Source organism: Carcharodon carcharias, chromosome 1 (genome assembly GCF_017639515.1).
Source record: "Carcharodon carcharias isolate sCarCar2 chromosome 1, sCarCar2.pri, whole genome shotgun sequence".
Classification (NCBI taxonomy): domain Eukaryota; kingdom Metazoa; phylum Chordata; class Chondrichthyes; order Lamniformes; family Lamnidae; genus Carcharodon; species Carcharodon carcharias.
In genome coordinates this window covers 235,201,968-235,220,056 of record NC_054467.1, presented here as the reverse complement: position 1 = coordinate 235,220,056, position 18,089 = coordinate 235,201,968, and the positions used below count along the sequence as shown (strand labels likewise).

Genomic DNA, 18,089 nt, shown 5'->3' with positions numbered 1-18,089 from the left:
GCCAGCATGCACAGCGGAAATGAGAGACCAGTGGTGAAGCAGATTTGGTGATAGCTTACAAAGCACAAGTGGATAAATACTTGAAAAGTAAAGCTTTAAAAAGGGGTAGAGGGAAAATGGCAGAGCACTGGGATTAAGTGGATACCTCATTCATAGAGCTGGCATTGGCACAAAAGGGACAGCAGATTGCTCTCTCCTTTAAAATTATCTTTGGAGGTTATGATGGAGTCTGGTGTGTCTAGGACTGCCAATGTGCGCAGAGTTGGGGGGGGGGGGTGCAGGGGGTGATGATTCCCCTTAGGGCAAAACCCAGGGTTGCCAACTGTGACTAAATGTATGTCTGGAAATTTCATCACATGACTTGCACCCCCCCCCCCCGTATTCCAGCTCTTAGTCAGCCAGCACATTCATACTTGTGATGCCCTGCCTTCCTGTTCCAAATTGGAAAGCAAAGACCCACTACCCTTTTGGATGATGCTTAGCTGTCAGCCAAACGGCCCTTTTCTCCCATTTTCAATAAGAGAAAAGCTCAAAGAAAATGACAACAAAAAAAAATCGTTTTTTTAATGTCCTGGTGATTTATCTTCAGGATTGCACACAATATCCTGGAGATCATTCAATTCCTGGAGACTCCAGGCCAATAATTCTGGAGGGTTGGGAAACCCAGTATAACCACTGGTGTAAAATTGCAGAGACAATCAATCATCACCGATCCAACCTATAAAGTTTGGTTGCTGGGATGCAGAAGGTTAGGTTGAGCAACGGAAGGGCGGCGCACATGCGTATTGAGCTGGCGCAGCCTCTGTCGGACGAGAGCGGTCAACGCGGTTAGTCCCGCCTCAGAGAGAGAGACAGAGGGAGCAAGGCCGCGGGCTGTGCGTTTCATATTTCTTTTCCAAAACAAAAGATGTTTTAATACGGACGGCGGACTACTTTTCTTCATTAAAGAACATAAATCGTCGAGGGTTTTTGAAAGAAAATGTTGAGGGCTTCATGGAAAGTGGCTCCGCCGTTAAAGGTAGGAGATCGGTCGCTGGTGAGATATCTGATTCTGACATTAAAATGGACTGAGGGAGAGATCTTTCCTTTCCCTGGAGTGTCCTTGTCCTCTCCCGATAGTGAAGCCGGGCCACACCTGGGGGCTTCAGGCAGGCCGTTTGGTTCAACCTAATTTAGTTGGCTGGAAGGAGGCGGTGATTGACGAGGGTTTGCGCCAATCGGGTAAGGCGAGTACCGAGAGGTGCGGGACCGCTAACGAATCAGCCGCGTCAAGGGGCGGGTCCTCTCCCTGCGAGGGTGGGTCTGGGGAATCGTGCTAGGTTGAACGACAATGACAGTGGGAAATGCAGTTTCTGTGGGTGGGTGAGGAAAAAGGGACTTCATATTTAACTCGTTAAAATTTCGATGTCTTGCTGCCGCAGCGTTTCCCTCTCCTCGCCCAAATTGGTAACGCAGCGGAAGACATGCATTTTCAAAGTTGCATTTGTAGAGAGAAAATGGTATGACCTTCTACGTGAATATTAGAAAGTTTGTACAGATTGGCCTTGAAAAGGCATGAACCCATGTGGTTTTTTTAGCGTTTTAATTTCTTGTACTTTCTTTTTCAACAATCCTGAATTCCCCTCCAATTTAGTATAATATTTTGGCATGCAATGTTAAGGATTCAGGGCACCAGGCGGTTTCTTCAAAGAGTCTGTAAACTTAATTACAATACAGTTGTGTACAAATTTTCAATATTTTAATTGAAAGTTCTTTCCTTTGTGGTGGAGACCTAAGACCCATAGTAAAAACATTATAGGGGTGAGACAAGACAAATCAGTATGTAGTAGTTAGGTAAAGCTAAGTTTGGATTTGAAAATATTCCATTGCAGAAGGGGAGGAGTAAAGTTTAAGTTCACCTCTGTTAGTCCCCATAATTCTCAAGCAGAGGACATTGCAGAAGTGGAGGAGTAAAGTATAAGTTCACCTCTATTAGCCCCCATAATTCTCAAGCAGAGGAGAGTGGGATAATAATGTACCACTGGTATAGCATCAGTCTAATTGCAAAGTTGACTTTTGCTTGATGGGCTGGAGTAAATTGAATATGCCCAGCAATTGCTGTGATCGTCAGTAACATACTACACAAGAAACCGATGCAGTAATGTTTTGTAGAATATATGCTGTTGGCACAATGCAAATCGCGTGGTTTGGATCTGTAATTTGAATCAGTTGTTTTGCAAAATGATCAAGTTTCTGCTTTGTCTTTACAATTCACATTTTGAAGAAAGTAGATGTAAATGTTTTTCAACAGTTCATTTTTATTGGCTGACAATTTCAATTTTTAAAATTCTTTCATGGAATATGGGTGTCACTGGCCAGGTCAGCATTTATTGCCTATCTCTAATTGCCCTTGAGGAGGTGGTGGTAAGCTGCCTTCTTAAACCACTGTAGTCCATGTGGTGTAGGTTCACCCACAGTGCCGTTAAGGAGGGAGTTCCAGGATTTGACCTGGCAACAGTGAAGGAATGGTGAAATAATTCCAAGTCAGGATGGTGTGTGGCTTGCAGTGGGACATGCAGGTGGTGGCATTCCCATCATCTGCTGCCCTTGTCCTAATAGGTGGTAGTGGTCGTGTGTTTTGGAAGGTGCTGTCGAAGGAGTCTCGGTGAGTTGCTGCAGTGCATCTTGTAGATGATACACACTGCTGCTACTGTATGTCGGTATTGGAGGGAATGAATGTTTAAGTTGGTGAATGGGTGCCAGTCAAATGGGCTGCTTTGTCCTGGATGGTATCGAGCTTCTTGAGCATTGCTGGAGCTGCACTCATCACACTCCTGACTTGTGCCTTCTAGATTTGGACATGATTTGGGGCATCAAGAGATGAGTTAATCACCTCCAAAATTTCTAAAATTAATTACTAAACACTGTGCAATCATCGGTGAACATCCCCATTCCTGACCTTATGATGGAGGGATGGTCTTTGATGAAGCAGCTGAAGATGGCTGGGCCTAGGACACTACCCTGAGGATCTCTTGCAGCAATGTTCTGGGACTGAGATGATTGTGCTCCAGCAACCGCAATCATTTTTTGTGCCAGGTATGACTCCAATTAGTGGAGAGATTTTCTCCTGATTCCCACTGACTTCAATTTTGTTAGCACGCCTTGATGCCTAATTACTCAAAACCAGCTCTGATGGGCAGGAAATGTAGCCTGTATGCCTGCAATCAGACTCCTGAAGCAACCGCTCTACTCTGAACTTGGTTGTGGCAGGAGACTCCCGGAGGATAATGGAAACGCTTTAGAGATGTCCTCAAAACATCCCTGAAGAGGTTAAATATCCCCACCAACTCATGGGGTACCTGGCTTGTGACTGACTAAACGGAGAAGGTTTATTCAGGAAGACACTGAACACATTGAGAAATATCAGTTACATGCAGAGGCAAAGTTGAGCTGTTGGAGAAAGCGCACAAACCTCCAAATAACTCCTCAATCTGACCCTTCAAATGCCACTTGCCCCTCATTCTGGAGGAACTGCTGAAGAAGTTGAGGTGACCAGGTGTGTAGATGAGGGTAGTGCAGTTGATGTAGTTTATATGGATTTCAGCAACGCCTTTGACAAGGTCCCACATGGGAGACTTAGAAAGAAGGCAGATGCACATGGGATACAGGGTAATTTGATACAGGATTCAAAATTGGCTTAGTTATAGGAGGCAGAGGGTCCTGATAGAAGGCTGCTTTAGTGACTGGAAGCCAATGCCAGTGCCATACCACAGGGATCTGTGCTGGGTCCCCTATTATTCGTTATTTATATAAACAACATAGATGACTATGTTGGGGGTAGGATTAGTAAGTTTGCGGATGACACAAAGATTGGCTGGGTTGTTAACAGTGAGGTTGAGTGTCTTGGGCTACAGGAAGATATAGACGGGATGGTCAAATGGACAGATAAGTGGCAAATGGAATTTAACCCTGAAAAGTGTGAGGTGATACACTTTGAATACTTACTTCCTTGTTAAATTACTCCTTCCAATGAATGACATGACACTAGGAAGTTCTGAGGAACAAAGGGACCATGGCATGTGTGTCCATAGATCTCTGAAGGCGGAGGGGCATGTTAGTGGGTGGTGAAAAAACCACATGGGACACTTGCCTTTATCAATCGAGGCATGGATTACAAAAGTAGAGAGATCATGTTGGAGTTGTATAGAGCCTTGGTGAAGCTACAACTGGTGTGCAGTTCTGGTTGCCACATTATAGAAAGGATGTGATTGCACTGGAGGGGGTGCAGAAGAGATTCACCAGGATGTTGCTTGGGATTAAACATTTAAGTTATATAGAGAGGTTGGGTAGACTTGGGTTGTTTTCGTTGGTGCAGAGAAGACTGAGAGGCGACCTGATTGAGATATACAAGATTATGAGGGGCAGGGTGGATAGGGAGCAGCTGTTCCCCTTAGTTGAAGTGTCAGTCACAAGGGGGCATAAGTTCAAGGTGAGGGACAGGAGGTTTAGGGGGGATGTGAGGAAAAACTTTTTTACCCAGAGGGTGGTGACGGTCTGGAATGCGCTGCCTGGGAGGGTGGTGGAGGCGGGTTGCCTCACATCCTTTTAAAAAGTACCTGGATGATCACTTGGCATGTCATAACATTCAAGGCTATGGGCCAAGTGCTGGTAAATGGGATTAGCTAGGTAGGTCAGGTGTTTCTCGTGTTGGTGCAGACTTGATGGGCTGAAGGGCCTCTTCTGCACCATGTGATTCTGTGAAGTAGTTGAGCCAAATCATGCGGATGCATTTAAGGGTAAGCTAGGTAGACAGATGAGGGGAATAAAAGAATTGAAGGATATGCTAATAGGGTTAGATGAAGATGGCTCATGTTGAGCATAACCGTAATTTCTTCCAGGATTCCCTATATTCTAGAATGGTCCCCATGTTTTGGAAGGTAGCAAATGTATGTGACTCCAGACCCTCCTTCTGATATGGCCCAGCAAACCAGTTGGTTGTGTCAAACCACAACAGAAATATTGAAGAATAAAATCAGATGGACCACCCAGTATCACTCTAGGCATACCATCCCCAGTTGAACATGCAAAGTCTTCCTCTGAACAGGGGACAAGTTCCAAAATTGGTAGTGCTGTCCCACCAACGAGTCAAGCAACAACCTGGCACCGTCATACACAGCAAGATCAGTGTCCCACCCAGTGTCCCAGACTCCTGCATTACCATCTCCATTCCTGGATCTGTTTTGTGAAACTGGCAGAGTTGGCAACACTGGTATACAATTAGGAGAGAAAGGCCCTGGGAGACCTCAACATTGATTTCGAACCCCGTGAAGTTTCATGGATGGGGTCAGACACAGACAAAGAAGCCTTCTGCCAGTTATTACTGACTGCCATCCCTTAACCAATCATTTAGTACTCCATGTTGAACACCACTTGGAAAATGCACTGAGGGTAGCAAGGAAACAGCATATAGTCTGGATAGGGGACTTCAAAGCCCATCACCAAGAATGGCTCAGTAACACCACTACTGGTTGAGCCCTGAAAGACCTATGTGGAAGACTAAGTTTATGGTAGGTGGTGAGGGAACCGCAAAGATGGAAAAACCTACTTGACACACTCACCAGTCTCAGTTGTAGATGCACCTGTCCATGACTGTATTCATAGGAATGACCACTGTGCAGTCTTGGGGAGATGTAGACCATCTTTGCACTGAGGGGTGTTGTCATCGTGTTGTGTAGCACCACCACCATACTAAATGGAATACAAAAAGAACTAGCAGCTCAAAACTGGGGCATCTTTCAGGTGCTGTGAGCCATTAGCAGCAGCAGAATTCTATTTGACCATAACCTATGTACTCGTGGCTTGGCACATACCTCACTCTATCATTACCATCGACCAAAGGACAAAAATGTAGGGGAACGTGCTAGGAACAGCACCAGGCATACCTAAAAATGAGATGTCAACCCAGTGAAGTTACAACACAGGACTATGTGCATGCTATCCAGAGGAAGCAGCATGCTACGGATGGCATTAAGTGATCCCACAACTGACAGATCAAGTCAAAGCCTGCAGTCCTACCTCACCCAGCTGTGAATGGTGGTGGACAGTTAAGCCACTAACTGGAGGAGGAGGCTCTACAAACATCCCCAACACCAATGATTGTGGAGCCCAGTATGACAGTGCAAAAGCTGAGGCTGAAGCATTTGCAGCCAACTTCAGCCAGAAATGCTGAGTGGGTGATGTATCTTGGCCTCTTCTGATTTCCAGCATTGTAGACGCATTCAATTCACTCCGTGTGGCGTCAAAAAATGGTTGAAGGCAACGGAAACTACCAAGACTACAACCCCTGACAACACCCAGACTGTGATATTAAAGACCTATGCTCCAGAACTCAGAACTAGCTGTGCCTTTAGCCAAACTGTGCGAGTACAGCTACAACACTGGCAACTACCTGACAATGTGGAAAATTCCCCAGGTACGTCCTGTCCACACAAAGCAGAACAAATCCAGCCCAGCCAATTGCTGCCCCATCAGCAAAGTGATGGCAGAAATTGTCAACAGTGCTATCAAGTGATACTTACCCAGCAATAACCTGCTCACCAACGCTCATTTTGAATTCCACCAAGGCCACTTGAATCCAGAATTCATGGTCTTGATCCAAACATGGACAAAAGAACTGATTCAGAGGTGAGATTAAAATCACTGCTCCTGACACCAAGGCAGCAGTTGACTGCCTGTAGCATCAAGGAGTCCTAGCAAAAGTCATGGACAGGTGCATCTACAACTGTTAGACTGGCAAGAGTGAAGTCAAGTAGGTTTTTTTCCTCTTTGTGGCTCTCAATAAGAATCGGGGAGTAAATTCTCCACTAGTTGGAGACATGTCTAGCACAAATGGTTGTGGTTGCTGGAGGTCAATCATCTCAATCCTGGATATCGCTGCAGGAGCTCTTCAGGGTAGTGTCCTAGGCCCAACCATCTTCAGCTGCTTCATTAAAGATCTTTCCTCCATCATAAGCTCAGGATTGGAGATGTTCAGTGATTTTGCAGTGTTTAGTGTGGTTTGCAAATCCTCCAGGTACTAAAGCCCTTGTTCCTGCATGTAGCTGGACAACATTGTTATGGCACAGCAGGTGGTGAATGCTGAGCTGTTGAAATCCCAAAGGGAAACTTGAAACAGCTGCCACAACTGTTTTGCAATTTGTATTTTATTTCGAGATGTGTGCCTTGAATTTAGTAGTAATAAGTCTGCCGACACTTAAGAGTTTTTTTTACAAAACTAAATTAAACATTTATTAATAGAAGAAGAGATTTTAAACACATAGGTCCACAAATGACAACTATACTAACTCCTAGCTCGCCTAATTAACCTGGCTCCCAGTTACATCTCTGTTAAGGAAACAGTAAAACGAAACAGATTTTAACAGACCCAGGCAAACTACAAAATACCCTGGACAATGATATTTGAAGTGAATGCTCTTAGCTTCGGTTCCTGTAGACAGCAGCTTGATGCTTGGAGACTGGAGGCTTTTCACACTTGTGTTAGAACTTAGAACGTCTTCTCCTTTTACACATAACCTCATCTTGTTCTTTATACATGTTTCTCTCTTTTTACAATAAATCACAATATTATGAAAATTATTATATTTTCATGACAACATTCAAGCTTGGGCTAAGTGGCGAGTAACATTCACACCACACAAGAGCCAGGCAATGACCATCGCTAACCAGAGAATCTAACATCTCCCATAGACATTCAATGACATTACTATTGCTGAATCTCTCACTGTCAACATCCTGGGGTTACCATTGACCAGAAACTAAACTGGATCAGCCATGTAAATACTGTGGCTGCAAGAACAGGTCAGGGAATTCTGCAGAGAGTAACACATCTGATTCCCCAAAACCTGTCCACCATCTACAAGATGCAAACCAGGAGTGTGATAGAACACTCTCCACTTGCCTGGATGAGTGCAGCTCTAACAGCACTCCAGAAACTCGACACCATCATCCAGGACAAAACAGCCTGCTTGTTGGACACCACATTAGGCAGCAGTGTACAGTAAATCATCAACAACATGGTATAAGCAACTCACCAAGGGTACTTCAATAGCAATGTCCTAATCTGCGACCTTTATCACTTACAGCAGGAGCATTGGACTGCCACCACTGCAAGTTCCTGTCCAAGACTCTCACCACCTTGAATTGCATTATATCATCGTCCCTTATTGCTGCTGATTCAAAATCCTGGAACCCCCTTCCTAACAGCATTTTGGGTGCACCTTTACCATATGTTCTGCAGTGGTTCTCAAGGGCAGTTGGGGATGGGCAATTAAAACTGTCCCTTGCCAGCAAGATTCACGCCCTATGAGTGAAATTAAAAAATAAATCAGTTTATCTGCAGGTACAGCAAGCAAATAGGAAAATAAATACTGTAGTAAAACAGCCTTTAAGAGAAAATAAGCCTTAATTGCAATTATATGGAGCCTTGACAGGACAGCATGTGTAGCACAATATTGGTCTCCTCACTTAAGGAAGGACATACTTGTTTCAGAGGAAGTACAACAGAGGTTTGCTAGACTGATTCTGGGATGAGCGTATCAACGCACAAGAAGAGATTGAGTAGACTATGTTTCCTGGAGTTTAGAAGAATGAGGGGGTTTCTTTGAAACAAATAAAATCTTAAGGGGTTTGACAGAGTGGATGCTGGGAGGATGTTTCCCCTGTCTGGTGAGCCTAGAACAAGGGTTACAGTCCCAGATTAATGACTTGGCCATTTAAGTCTGAGCTGAGGAGAAGTTTCTTCATTCAAAGGTTTGTGAGGCTTTGGAATTCTCTAGCCTAAAGAGCTAAAGATGCTCTGTTAAGTAAATTCAAGACAGAGATTGATAGATTTTAGGATACTGCAGGAAGGTGGTTTTGAGGATGAACATCAGCTATGATATTGAATAGTGGAGCAGGCTCAAGGATTGAATGGCCTAGTCCTTTTTTATTGTGTTCTTAAATGTCATCATAGGCTAGTTGGGCTGATGGCCTGTTTCTATGCTGTATACTTTTTGTAGCTTCTCTTTGTCGACCAAAGTAGAAAATGGTCATTCATCGCATTGCTGTTCGTGGGCTGGATGCAATTGATTGTCACATTCTTTCATTCTGTAATATGTGAATAAACTTGAGTTTTGTAAGTACGATGGTTGCAAGAAATGGAGGAAGAGAAGTTGAACCGGTGGATTTTAAAAGGCTATGGAAGAGATGCAGGTAGAGCAAAATGGAGGGTTTCAATTCCAGAGTGTAACAATATAGTATCTGGAAATGCAGTAGAAAGGAGGGGAGTTGTATGTGGTTAATACCTATTTTGCATTAGCACATACTGGATGTTGCTTATAACTGCAGCATAATACATTTTTACTGGAAAGTATAACAACCAAATTGTTCTTATGGTCTAAACTAGATTTCTAAGGTAATTTAAGAGCTGAGTCTACTGATTTATTTGGACCTAAGGTTGCTTGCAATGAACTTCTTTACATAACCCACTTCCACTGCAGTTAGTGTACAATTGTGGAAAGTATGGGTACTTTGAGTTGGAGACTGATCCTAAACTATAAATGAAGGTTTTAAAGCCGGAGAATGCTTGAAAGAAGATTGAAAGAAAGTTGTGTCATAAAGCATCCAGATATGAACACACACACACACACACACACACACACCGGCGAAACCACAGCTGGGAAAAATTCTGGAATAACAGATGGATGAGAAGCATGGTCATAGAGACGAAAGGCCTTTAGGGAGCCTGTTGAAGGAACGGAGAACACTGGTAAGGGAATTCTGAAGACCGCAGGGTTGCTTTAATTTGCTCAGTGCAGTTCACCCAAAATAAGCCAAGCCAACGTAAAAGATCAAGGAATTTTAAGCACAAATTATGTTCAGAGCATTAGTTTCCATGATGTTTTGTGCAGTTTAAGAAGCATTGTGCTTGAAGTTGATTCTTCATGGCCCAGATCAAATTAATCTCTGAGTTTCTGCTACTTGTGCCAGTTTGCGGGCCTTTGAGAAGACACTGTTTAAAAACTTTTAATTTTTAAAATTACTAAGACTCGATAGTGTACTGTAATATAACTAGCAAATGGTTCTGAATAGTTTATTTAGTCATTTTCAAGTATTTAAAATTATTTTGAATATTTGGATTATTTATAAATTAATTGATTAAAAATCCTTATTTTTGTGATTAAACCCATTTTCTGCCAAACTGCACCAAGTTACCACTCTTAAAGGAATTTTTTAAATGAAAAATTAAAATAAATAATATTCTAAAAGGCTACCAGATTTTATGGCGGATTTATGTTTAACTTGAGCAGGGAAAAAACACTTTGAAATTTGTTATACCTTAATCTTTGCTTTTCTGAAGCAACAGATCAATTTATTTGTACTTGAAATCAGCAGAAGGGATGATAAGTAATAAAAAGCAAAGGAATATTTTCAAAAATACTAATCAATCCCTTGTGGGATTAAGCATGGGGAATTAAGATCAAGGGCACTTTCAGTCTAGCCAGGGTTAGTGTATAATGGGGGTAAACTGTTCTGTGAGCAGTGTATTGAGTTTTTATTACTTCACCATCTCCAGAATTTTCTTGGCTGTTCCATGCTGTCATTTGCATAAACCCATAGCTATAGAAGGCCTTTCTCAGGAGCATCATCAAACGAAATTTGACATGAGCCACAAGCGATAATAGGAAAGTTGACCAAAAGCTTGCTCAAAGAGGTAAGTTTTAAGGGGCATTTTTCAACAAGGAGATAGAGAGGGTAGACAGGCTTGGGGAGAGAAATCCAGAGTTTAGGGACTGGTAGTGACGTAGTGGTAGTGTCACTGGACACATAGACCCAGGGTAATGCACTGGGGACCCGGCTTTGAATCCCACCACAGCAGATGGTATTTGAATTCAATAAAACTTTGGAATTAACATGACAGGAAACCATTGTTGAGTGTCCTCAAAACCCATCTGGTTCACTAATGTCCTTTTAGGGAAGGAACTCTGTCATCCTTAACCTGGTATGGCCTACATGTGACTCCAGACTCTCAGTAATGTGATTGACTTTTAAATGTCCTTTGAAATGGCCTAGCAAGCCACTCAGTTCTCAAGGGAAATTAGGGATAAGGAATAATGCTGGCTAAGCCAGCAATGCCACATCCCATGAATAAAAAATAAAAAGCCAACGGCAGAGCTGCTGGAGCAGGTGGAGTGATTAAAAATTGGGGCTGTGCAGAGGCCAGAATTGGAGGAGTGCAGCAATCTCAGCGTTGTAGGACTGGTGGAAGTTACTTAAATGGGGAGGAGCAGACAGTGGAGATATTTGAGAATAAGAAGTTTCAAGTTTGAAGCATATTGAACTGGGAGTCAGGGTAGGTCAGTGAACCCATGGAGTGGTGGGACTTGGTGCAAGTTAGGTTATGTGAGCAGAGTTTTGGATGACCTCAAATTTATGGAGAATGCAAGATGGGAGGCTGACCAAGAAAGCATTGGAATAGCTTCATCCAGAAGTAACAAAAATATTAATGGGGGTTTCAGTAGGAGATGAGCTGAGGTAGGGGCGGAGATGGATGATGTTAGAGGTGGAAGTGGTTGGCCTTGGTGATGGTGAAGGGACTGGCTTCAAAGTGGTGAACAGTCTGGTTCAGCCTCTGTGATCAGAGAATTGAATTGAGACAGTGGCTAGGCAGCAGAATTTCTGGTGGGGATTGAACACAGTGTTATTGGACTTAATATTTAATTTGGAAGAAATTTCATACACTGCTCTCTCTGGCATTGAAACAGATCAGAGACAGTGAATGGGTTGAGAGAGATGGTAGAGCAGGGTGTTGTCAGCATTTATATGGAACCTGGCATGCTTGGATAATGTCACCTAGGAAGCCAAGGCTAGATCCTTGTTTGGGGGGAGGCGTCAGAGCTAATGGAGCAGGTATGGAGAGAAAAACATTGTGTAGGTGGTTCTCTGACCATGAGTGGGGAAAGAGAAGAGGACTTGATTTTCTATAGCACTTCTCACAACTTCAGAATATCATGGTCACAGTAAAAGGATGTCATTTGTGACTTTACTAAAGGCACATCAGCGAGAGAATAGGGTAGTTGGGAATGGGGCAAAACAGATTTATATGCTCGTGGCAGGGGGTTAGGTTAGTGCTGTATTCTCGCACCGGCTGTATTTGTCTGGCCAGTGGGGTTATCAAGCTTCTATTACAAAAACTAAAAACATTTTCAGTCATCTAACAAGCATATTGCATTTGCCAACTATTGGGCAATTTTAATTGTGGTCAGGTTGGAATGAACTCCGTTGCCTCAGCCGTGAGATGTTTTTTTTTTTAAAATGGCCGTTGCTTCTCTCATTGTGTTCCATTACACGTTTTTTAGTTGGCTGTGTCATGCTGCTAATTCATAATATTATTAAACAGGGCTTGATTGTTGGAACTGTCTTCTTCTGCCAGTTTGACCAGCAAGCTTACAAAAATGCTCATGTATACGCTTTTGAGAAACAAAATCAATAAAGTAAATGAAAAATCAATGAATCAGAGGGATGACATCCACTGGTCAGGCATTGCTCATGTATATATGCATGGTATCAATCAACATTAAATCATAATTTGCCCAATAGCAGTAGTATAAGCTCTGGAATAATCTACTCAGTGCGGTGAAATATTAACTTTTTCTCTACAGGCTTTTACATCACCTTGTATGCATTTGTGTGTATTCTGGTACACGGGCTATTTTCCTGCTCGTTACCCAGTTTTCAGAGTTAACTCTTTTTTGATGATTTGAAAACTGGTAGGTTTCATTAATTGGTCACTAACATAAATTTTACTTCTATTTTTAATCCCAAGGATTAGATTTTTAAGATGTTGGAAAGAAAGTTCTGTAGATCAGTGACATTCTGTTTGTGCAAAGACAGAAGGTACTTTGCATACCAAGTCCAGTCTAATCTCTCTAATGCTTATGTATCCTGAATTCTTTCTATTTGTTTGCACATTTTGGCTGACACTCCAGACCCAAGCACGTTTCTTCTGTCCCCCTATATTTTTCCTCAGAGCCCTCTTTTCCTGGTCATGCCAACTCTCACTTCTCTTAGGGATACTTCCTCCCATCTCTCCTCCCCCCCCCCACCCCGCAAAAAAATCAATCCTGCCTCCCTTTGCTGTCATCCTGGCTTTGATTCTTTTTAAATATGCCACAGCTACCATTTGTGACTGTGTTGGCATTTTTTTGAAGGGCCTGTGGAGGCATACATCACTGTCTCCTTATAAGCAGCAAATCCAATTTTCCCATCTTCTCATCAACTTTCTTGCCTACTATGCTTGCTGGGGCTGAAGTCGCCCATCTCTCCTCTCCCACTCCTCCGACCCATCATTGTCCTGTGCTGATCCACTAGCAGAGTACAATCAGCACCCCTTTTAGCATTTTCTACTGCAAAGTCCTTTCACTTGTGAACAAGACCCTTGCCATTCACAGCCTCATTGTGGATGATTACATTTGACATCCTAGCTTCAACTGAAACTTGGCTCACAGCGGTAGCATATTTTTCCTTACGAAAGCCTCTGTGCTTAATCATACTTTCCAGTACTTGCCCAGGCCAAACTGCTGAGATGGTGCTGTAGTCTTCATCATCAAATTATGCCTTATTATCTCCCCCCACTCCCTGGCACCTCTTCCTTAGAGCATCTCTTCCTATGGAACAGGTCTTCACTCTCCTGTAAAATTCTTATTGTCTATAGCTACCAGCCCAATGAGTTTCTTCCGGAAATATCTTTCCTCCCAGCCTGTACACTGAGATTCAACATCCTTGCTGATTTTAATCTCCATCCTAGTTCACTGCCTTTTCGCTTTTATAAATGAACTGCCCTCCTGTCCTCTCAAAACATTTCTCTCCATTTAAACTCTCATATCTATATTCTTAACCGTGCCATATTCAGTGGTCTTGACCAATGATGTTCCCGATCATTCCCTAGTATTCCGCATTAGCAGCATCACCAACTCCCATCCAAGTTTCCTTCCTCCTGTCCGTGTCTTTAAAAAATCTTTTCCCCAAGTCACTTACAATTTCACTTTCAAGCTGCCAGTTGCCCAACTCTAAATTTTCTTTTCCCATGGACAAAAAAAGAAGTTTGCCTGCCCAGGATAGTTTACATGTTTATGTTAAAAGCAAAATATTGCGGATGCTGAAAATCTGAAACAAGAACAGAAAATGCTGGAAAAACTCAGCAGGTCTAATAGCATCTGTGGAGAGAAAAAAAGCAGAGTTAACGTTTCAAGTCCATGTGACTCTTATCCAGAGCTAAAGAAAAGTAAAATGTGATCAAATTTATACTGCTTAAGGGGGGTGAAGCAGGTAAAGCTGGATAGAAGGCTAGTGGTAGGTGGAGGCAAAGGAGAGATTGCCAGAGATGTCATGAGCAAAAGGACAAAGGGGTATTAATGATAGTGATACCTGGCTAAAGGAGGTGCTGATGGTGGATTAAGGTCAGAACGTAGAATGTGATAATAGCAGGACAAGGGTAAGCCCTTTGGAAAGAACAACGTGAACAAGTGACAGATGGGAGGAGATGGTGGGAAAAAAGATTGAAAATTAGGATAAAAGGTGGATATAAAACAATGAATTAAAAAAATGGATAAAAAATGAAGATGAATATTTGAAAAAAAGGAGTGAAGATGGAGGAGAGTGTTCCATGGTCTGAAGTTGTTGAACTCTATGTTAAGTCATGAAGGCTGTAAGGTGCCTAATCGGAAGATGAGGTGCTGTTCCCCCAGTTTGCGTTGGGCTACACTGGAACATTGCAGCAGGCTAAGGTCGAACATGTGGGCATGAGTTCAGGATTGGGTGTTGAAATGGCAAGCGACAGGAAGGTCTGGGTCATGCTTGCTGCCAGGTGTTCTGCAAAGTGGTCACCTAGTCTGCTTTTGGTCTCTCCAACGTAGAGGAGACCTTCCGGGAGCACCGTGCTATTCGGGTCTTTTAACTAGGGCCTTAAACCCAGTGCCCTGTATGCACTCCCGGGTAGTTCATTGCAGGGCACTATTAAAGAAGAGCAGGGAAATTCTCCCAGTATCCCTATGTGACACTTTTCCTCCAATCAGTATTTATGTTTGTGGGATCTTGCTGTGCACAGATTGGTTACTGCATTGAATGACGTTACAGTGGTGTGTATATTTCAAAGTACTCTGCGCTAAAATACTTTGGAAAGTTCTGATAGATGGGCTGCTTGAAAACAAGTTTGTTCTTATCAGATGCCAGGTGCTTCTTGCTTATACCAGATTGCAGCATCTAAAATTAATCCATTCTAGGTTACACAAAAAACAAGAGATGAAGCGAATACCTCAAACATGTAATTGAAGGTTAGGAATACACCCGAAAACATGCTCATGTCCTGGCACCATGTAATCTAGAGGCCAAAACTGGAATCCATGCTGGACAGATACCTTCTGCCCTGTCTCATTTGTGCAGATAGATATGGGCCTCAGAAACATGGGGCAGAATTTTGCTGTTGGCTTGCAGGGGGCAGGGCCCGCTCACTGACGCATAAAATGATGCGGGATGACATTGGGCGGAACCCCCGATGTCATCCCGGCCCATTTAAATTTTCAGGAAGGCGGGCCCGCAGCAAAATCAGCTGCTGGCCCGCCGACCTGTCAATGGCCATTTGAGGCCATTAACAGACCATTTATACAATTAAAGGACCTGCCCGTCCAACCTTAAGGTGCCAGCGACGGGATGAGGTTTCATGCAGGGTTTCAAAAATTATAATAAAGTTATTTAAATTATGAGCATGTCCCAACTCATGTGATATTGTCACATGAGGGGAAGATGTTAGGGAATTTCCTTTTTTCTATTTTTAATACATTTCAACGTGGAAGTGTTCTCCCTGAGGCAGCACTTAGCCTCAGAGAGAAGTGCGCTCTTTCGTGCGCATGCATGAAAGAGCGCACTCGCTTTTGGGGAATCCCCCTGCCCGCAAGGAAGCGCATTAATTGGCCTGCCCACGTAACATGGTGGTGGGGCCCGCTTCTCTGGCAGGGATCGTCTCCCCGCCTGCCAGAGATTGGGTTGGGCCCGCCCACCTGACGGGCAGAAAATTCTGCCCATGAGCTTGTGTTTAGTTAGACTGCTGGCTAAAGCCAATATTTAGATCTTGCTTATTAATTCACAAGGATGATGACAAGAGTGAGAAGATATAAGTATGGGGCAAGTTGCATCATGCCAGGATGAGTGAGGACTGCTCACACCGAGAGTACTTGTTTGACTTTGGTCTCCATGTGACAAAAAAGGATGTCAAGGCACTGGAGAGGATGCAAGGATTAATTTACAAGGATGATGGTTAGAACCTCTCAGATGTACTTATTTTAGGAAAGATTGAACAGGCTAAGGCTCTCTTCTCTAGAGATCTTTAAAATTATGAAGGGGCTTGATGGGGTAGGCGCAGAAAAGATATTTCTACTTGTGGGCAAGACCAACAGCAGAAGTCATAAAGATAAGATAGTCACTAGGGAATTCAGGAGACATTTCTTAGCCAAAAGAGTGGTGACAATGTAGAACTCAGTACCATAGGGTGTAATTGAGGAGAATAGTTATAGATACATTTAAGGGGAATCTAGATAAGCATATAAGGGAGGGAGAAAGGAATAGAAGGACTTGCTGATTAGAATAAGAATTAGAGGGGTAGAGGAGGCTCATGTGGAGCATAAACACTGGCATGGACCAGTTGGGCCAAATGGCCTGTTTCTTTGCTGTAGAGTCGATGCAATTCTATTTCTATCAGTAGTGCACAACTGAGAACTCTTAACGGTTTCTGTTACATAAGCTGAGTTTTAAAAATGTATGGGTATTTTACTGAAAAAATTCAATTGTGATCAATATTGAATCAAAGAGTTAAAAACATAAGATGGACTTGTCTTTTTGGGTCTTGTACTTTCTGATACTTTACGATAATGTATTGAAAATAGTAAATTGTTTTGCGTCAATTGATTTATGTTGTGCACAGATTTCAAATTGAAATTGGAAACAGTTGTATTTTTTTTTCCAAGAAAACATTGGCTTTAACTGAATTCACAAATGCCACAGTGTACCCCAAATAGGAATTCCTCTGTTCAGGTCATTCACAAAATGGAAGTTTCAGCATTTTTTTCCTTTATTCTTTAATGGGATGTGGGCGTCACTGGCAAAGCCAGCATTTGTTGTCTGAATGGCTTGCTAGAGTCAATTGCTGTGGATCTGGAGTTGCATGTAGGCAGATTTTCTTCCCTAAAGGGCATTATTAAATCAGATGGGTTTTTATGACAATTGATGCTAGTTTTATGATCACCAGTACTGAGCTTTCAACTCCAGATTTATTAATTGAATTTGACTTCTATTGGCTGCTATGGTGGGATTTGAACCCATGTCCCCAGACCATTAGCCTGGCCCTCTGGATTACGAGTCCAGTAACATTACCACTATGTCATCATCTCCCTTTCCCTCTGGAAGGTGTGATTTGAAGTACTGAATAAGTACTTTGCTGCTTCTGTGAAGACACATGCAGTTGAATTTGATGTTGGAATGGGTGGGGGGGGGAAGGAGAGGGTGTGGTTAGAAATTTTGACCCAGTGACAGTTCCTTCACTGCTGCTGGGTCAAAATCCTGGAACTTCCCTCCTAACAGCACTGTGGGTGTACCTACACCACATGGACTGTAGCAGTTCAAGATGGCAGCTCAACATTACCTTCTCAAGGGCAACTAGGGATGGGCAATAAATGCTAGCCCAGCCAGCAAAGCCCACGTCGTGAATGAATAAAAAAATAGATATTGGACAGTGCAGGTCGGTAGAAAGGAAGTGCTAAATAATTTGCCATACTGAGTTAGTAAGCTATATGGTCCAAATGATTGACATTTGCTGATGTTGATGAGAGAAGTTAGGTTGGAGATAGTAGAAGCTCTGACCACAATCTTTCAATCGTCCTTGGATGTTGGAGTGGTACCAGAGGATTACAAATTTTAATCCCGGTTCAGAAAAGGAGAGCGGGATAAACCTGTCAACCGCAGGCCAAATCATGTTGGGAAAACTACTAGAGACAAGAGTCGTGGACAAAATTAATTCTCACTTG

At 42.9% G+C, this 18,089-nt stretch overlaps 1 protein-coding gene across 3 annotated transcripts in view; it reads left to right on the top strand.

Annotated features, from left to right (window-relative positions):
* Positions 1-800: 800 nt before the first annotated feature.
* immt (inner membrane protein, mitochondrial (mitofilin)) overlaps positions 801-18,089 on the top strand; it is an 84,229-nt gene continuing 66,940 nt past the window's right edge. For all 3 annotated transcript variants that reach the window (XM_041184618.1, XM_041184609.1, XM_041184600.1), the window contains exon 1: positions 801-1,018. In XM_041184618.1, the coding sequence (XP_041040552.1) occupies positions 980-1,018 (39 nt within the window). In that variant the 5' untranslated portion in view covers positions 801-979. The remainder of the gene's footprint in view (positions 1,019-18,089) is intronic.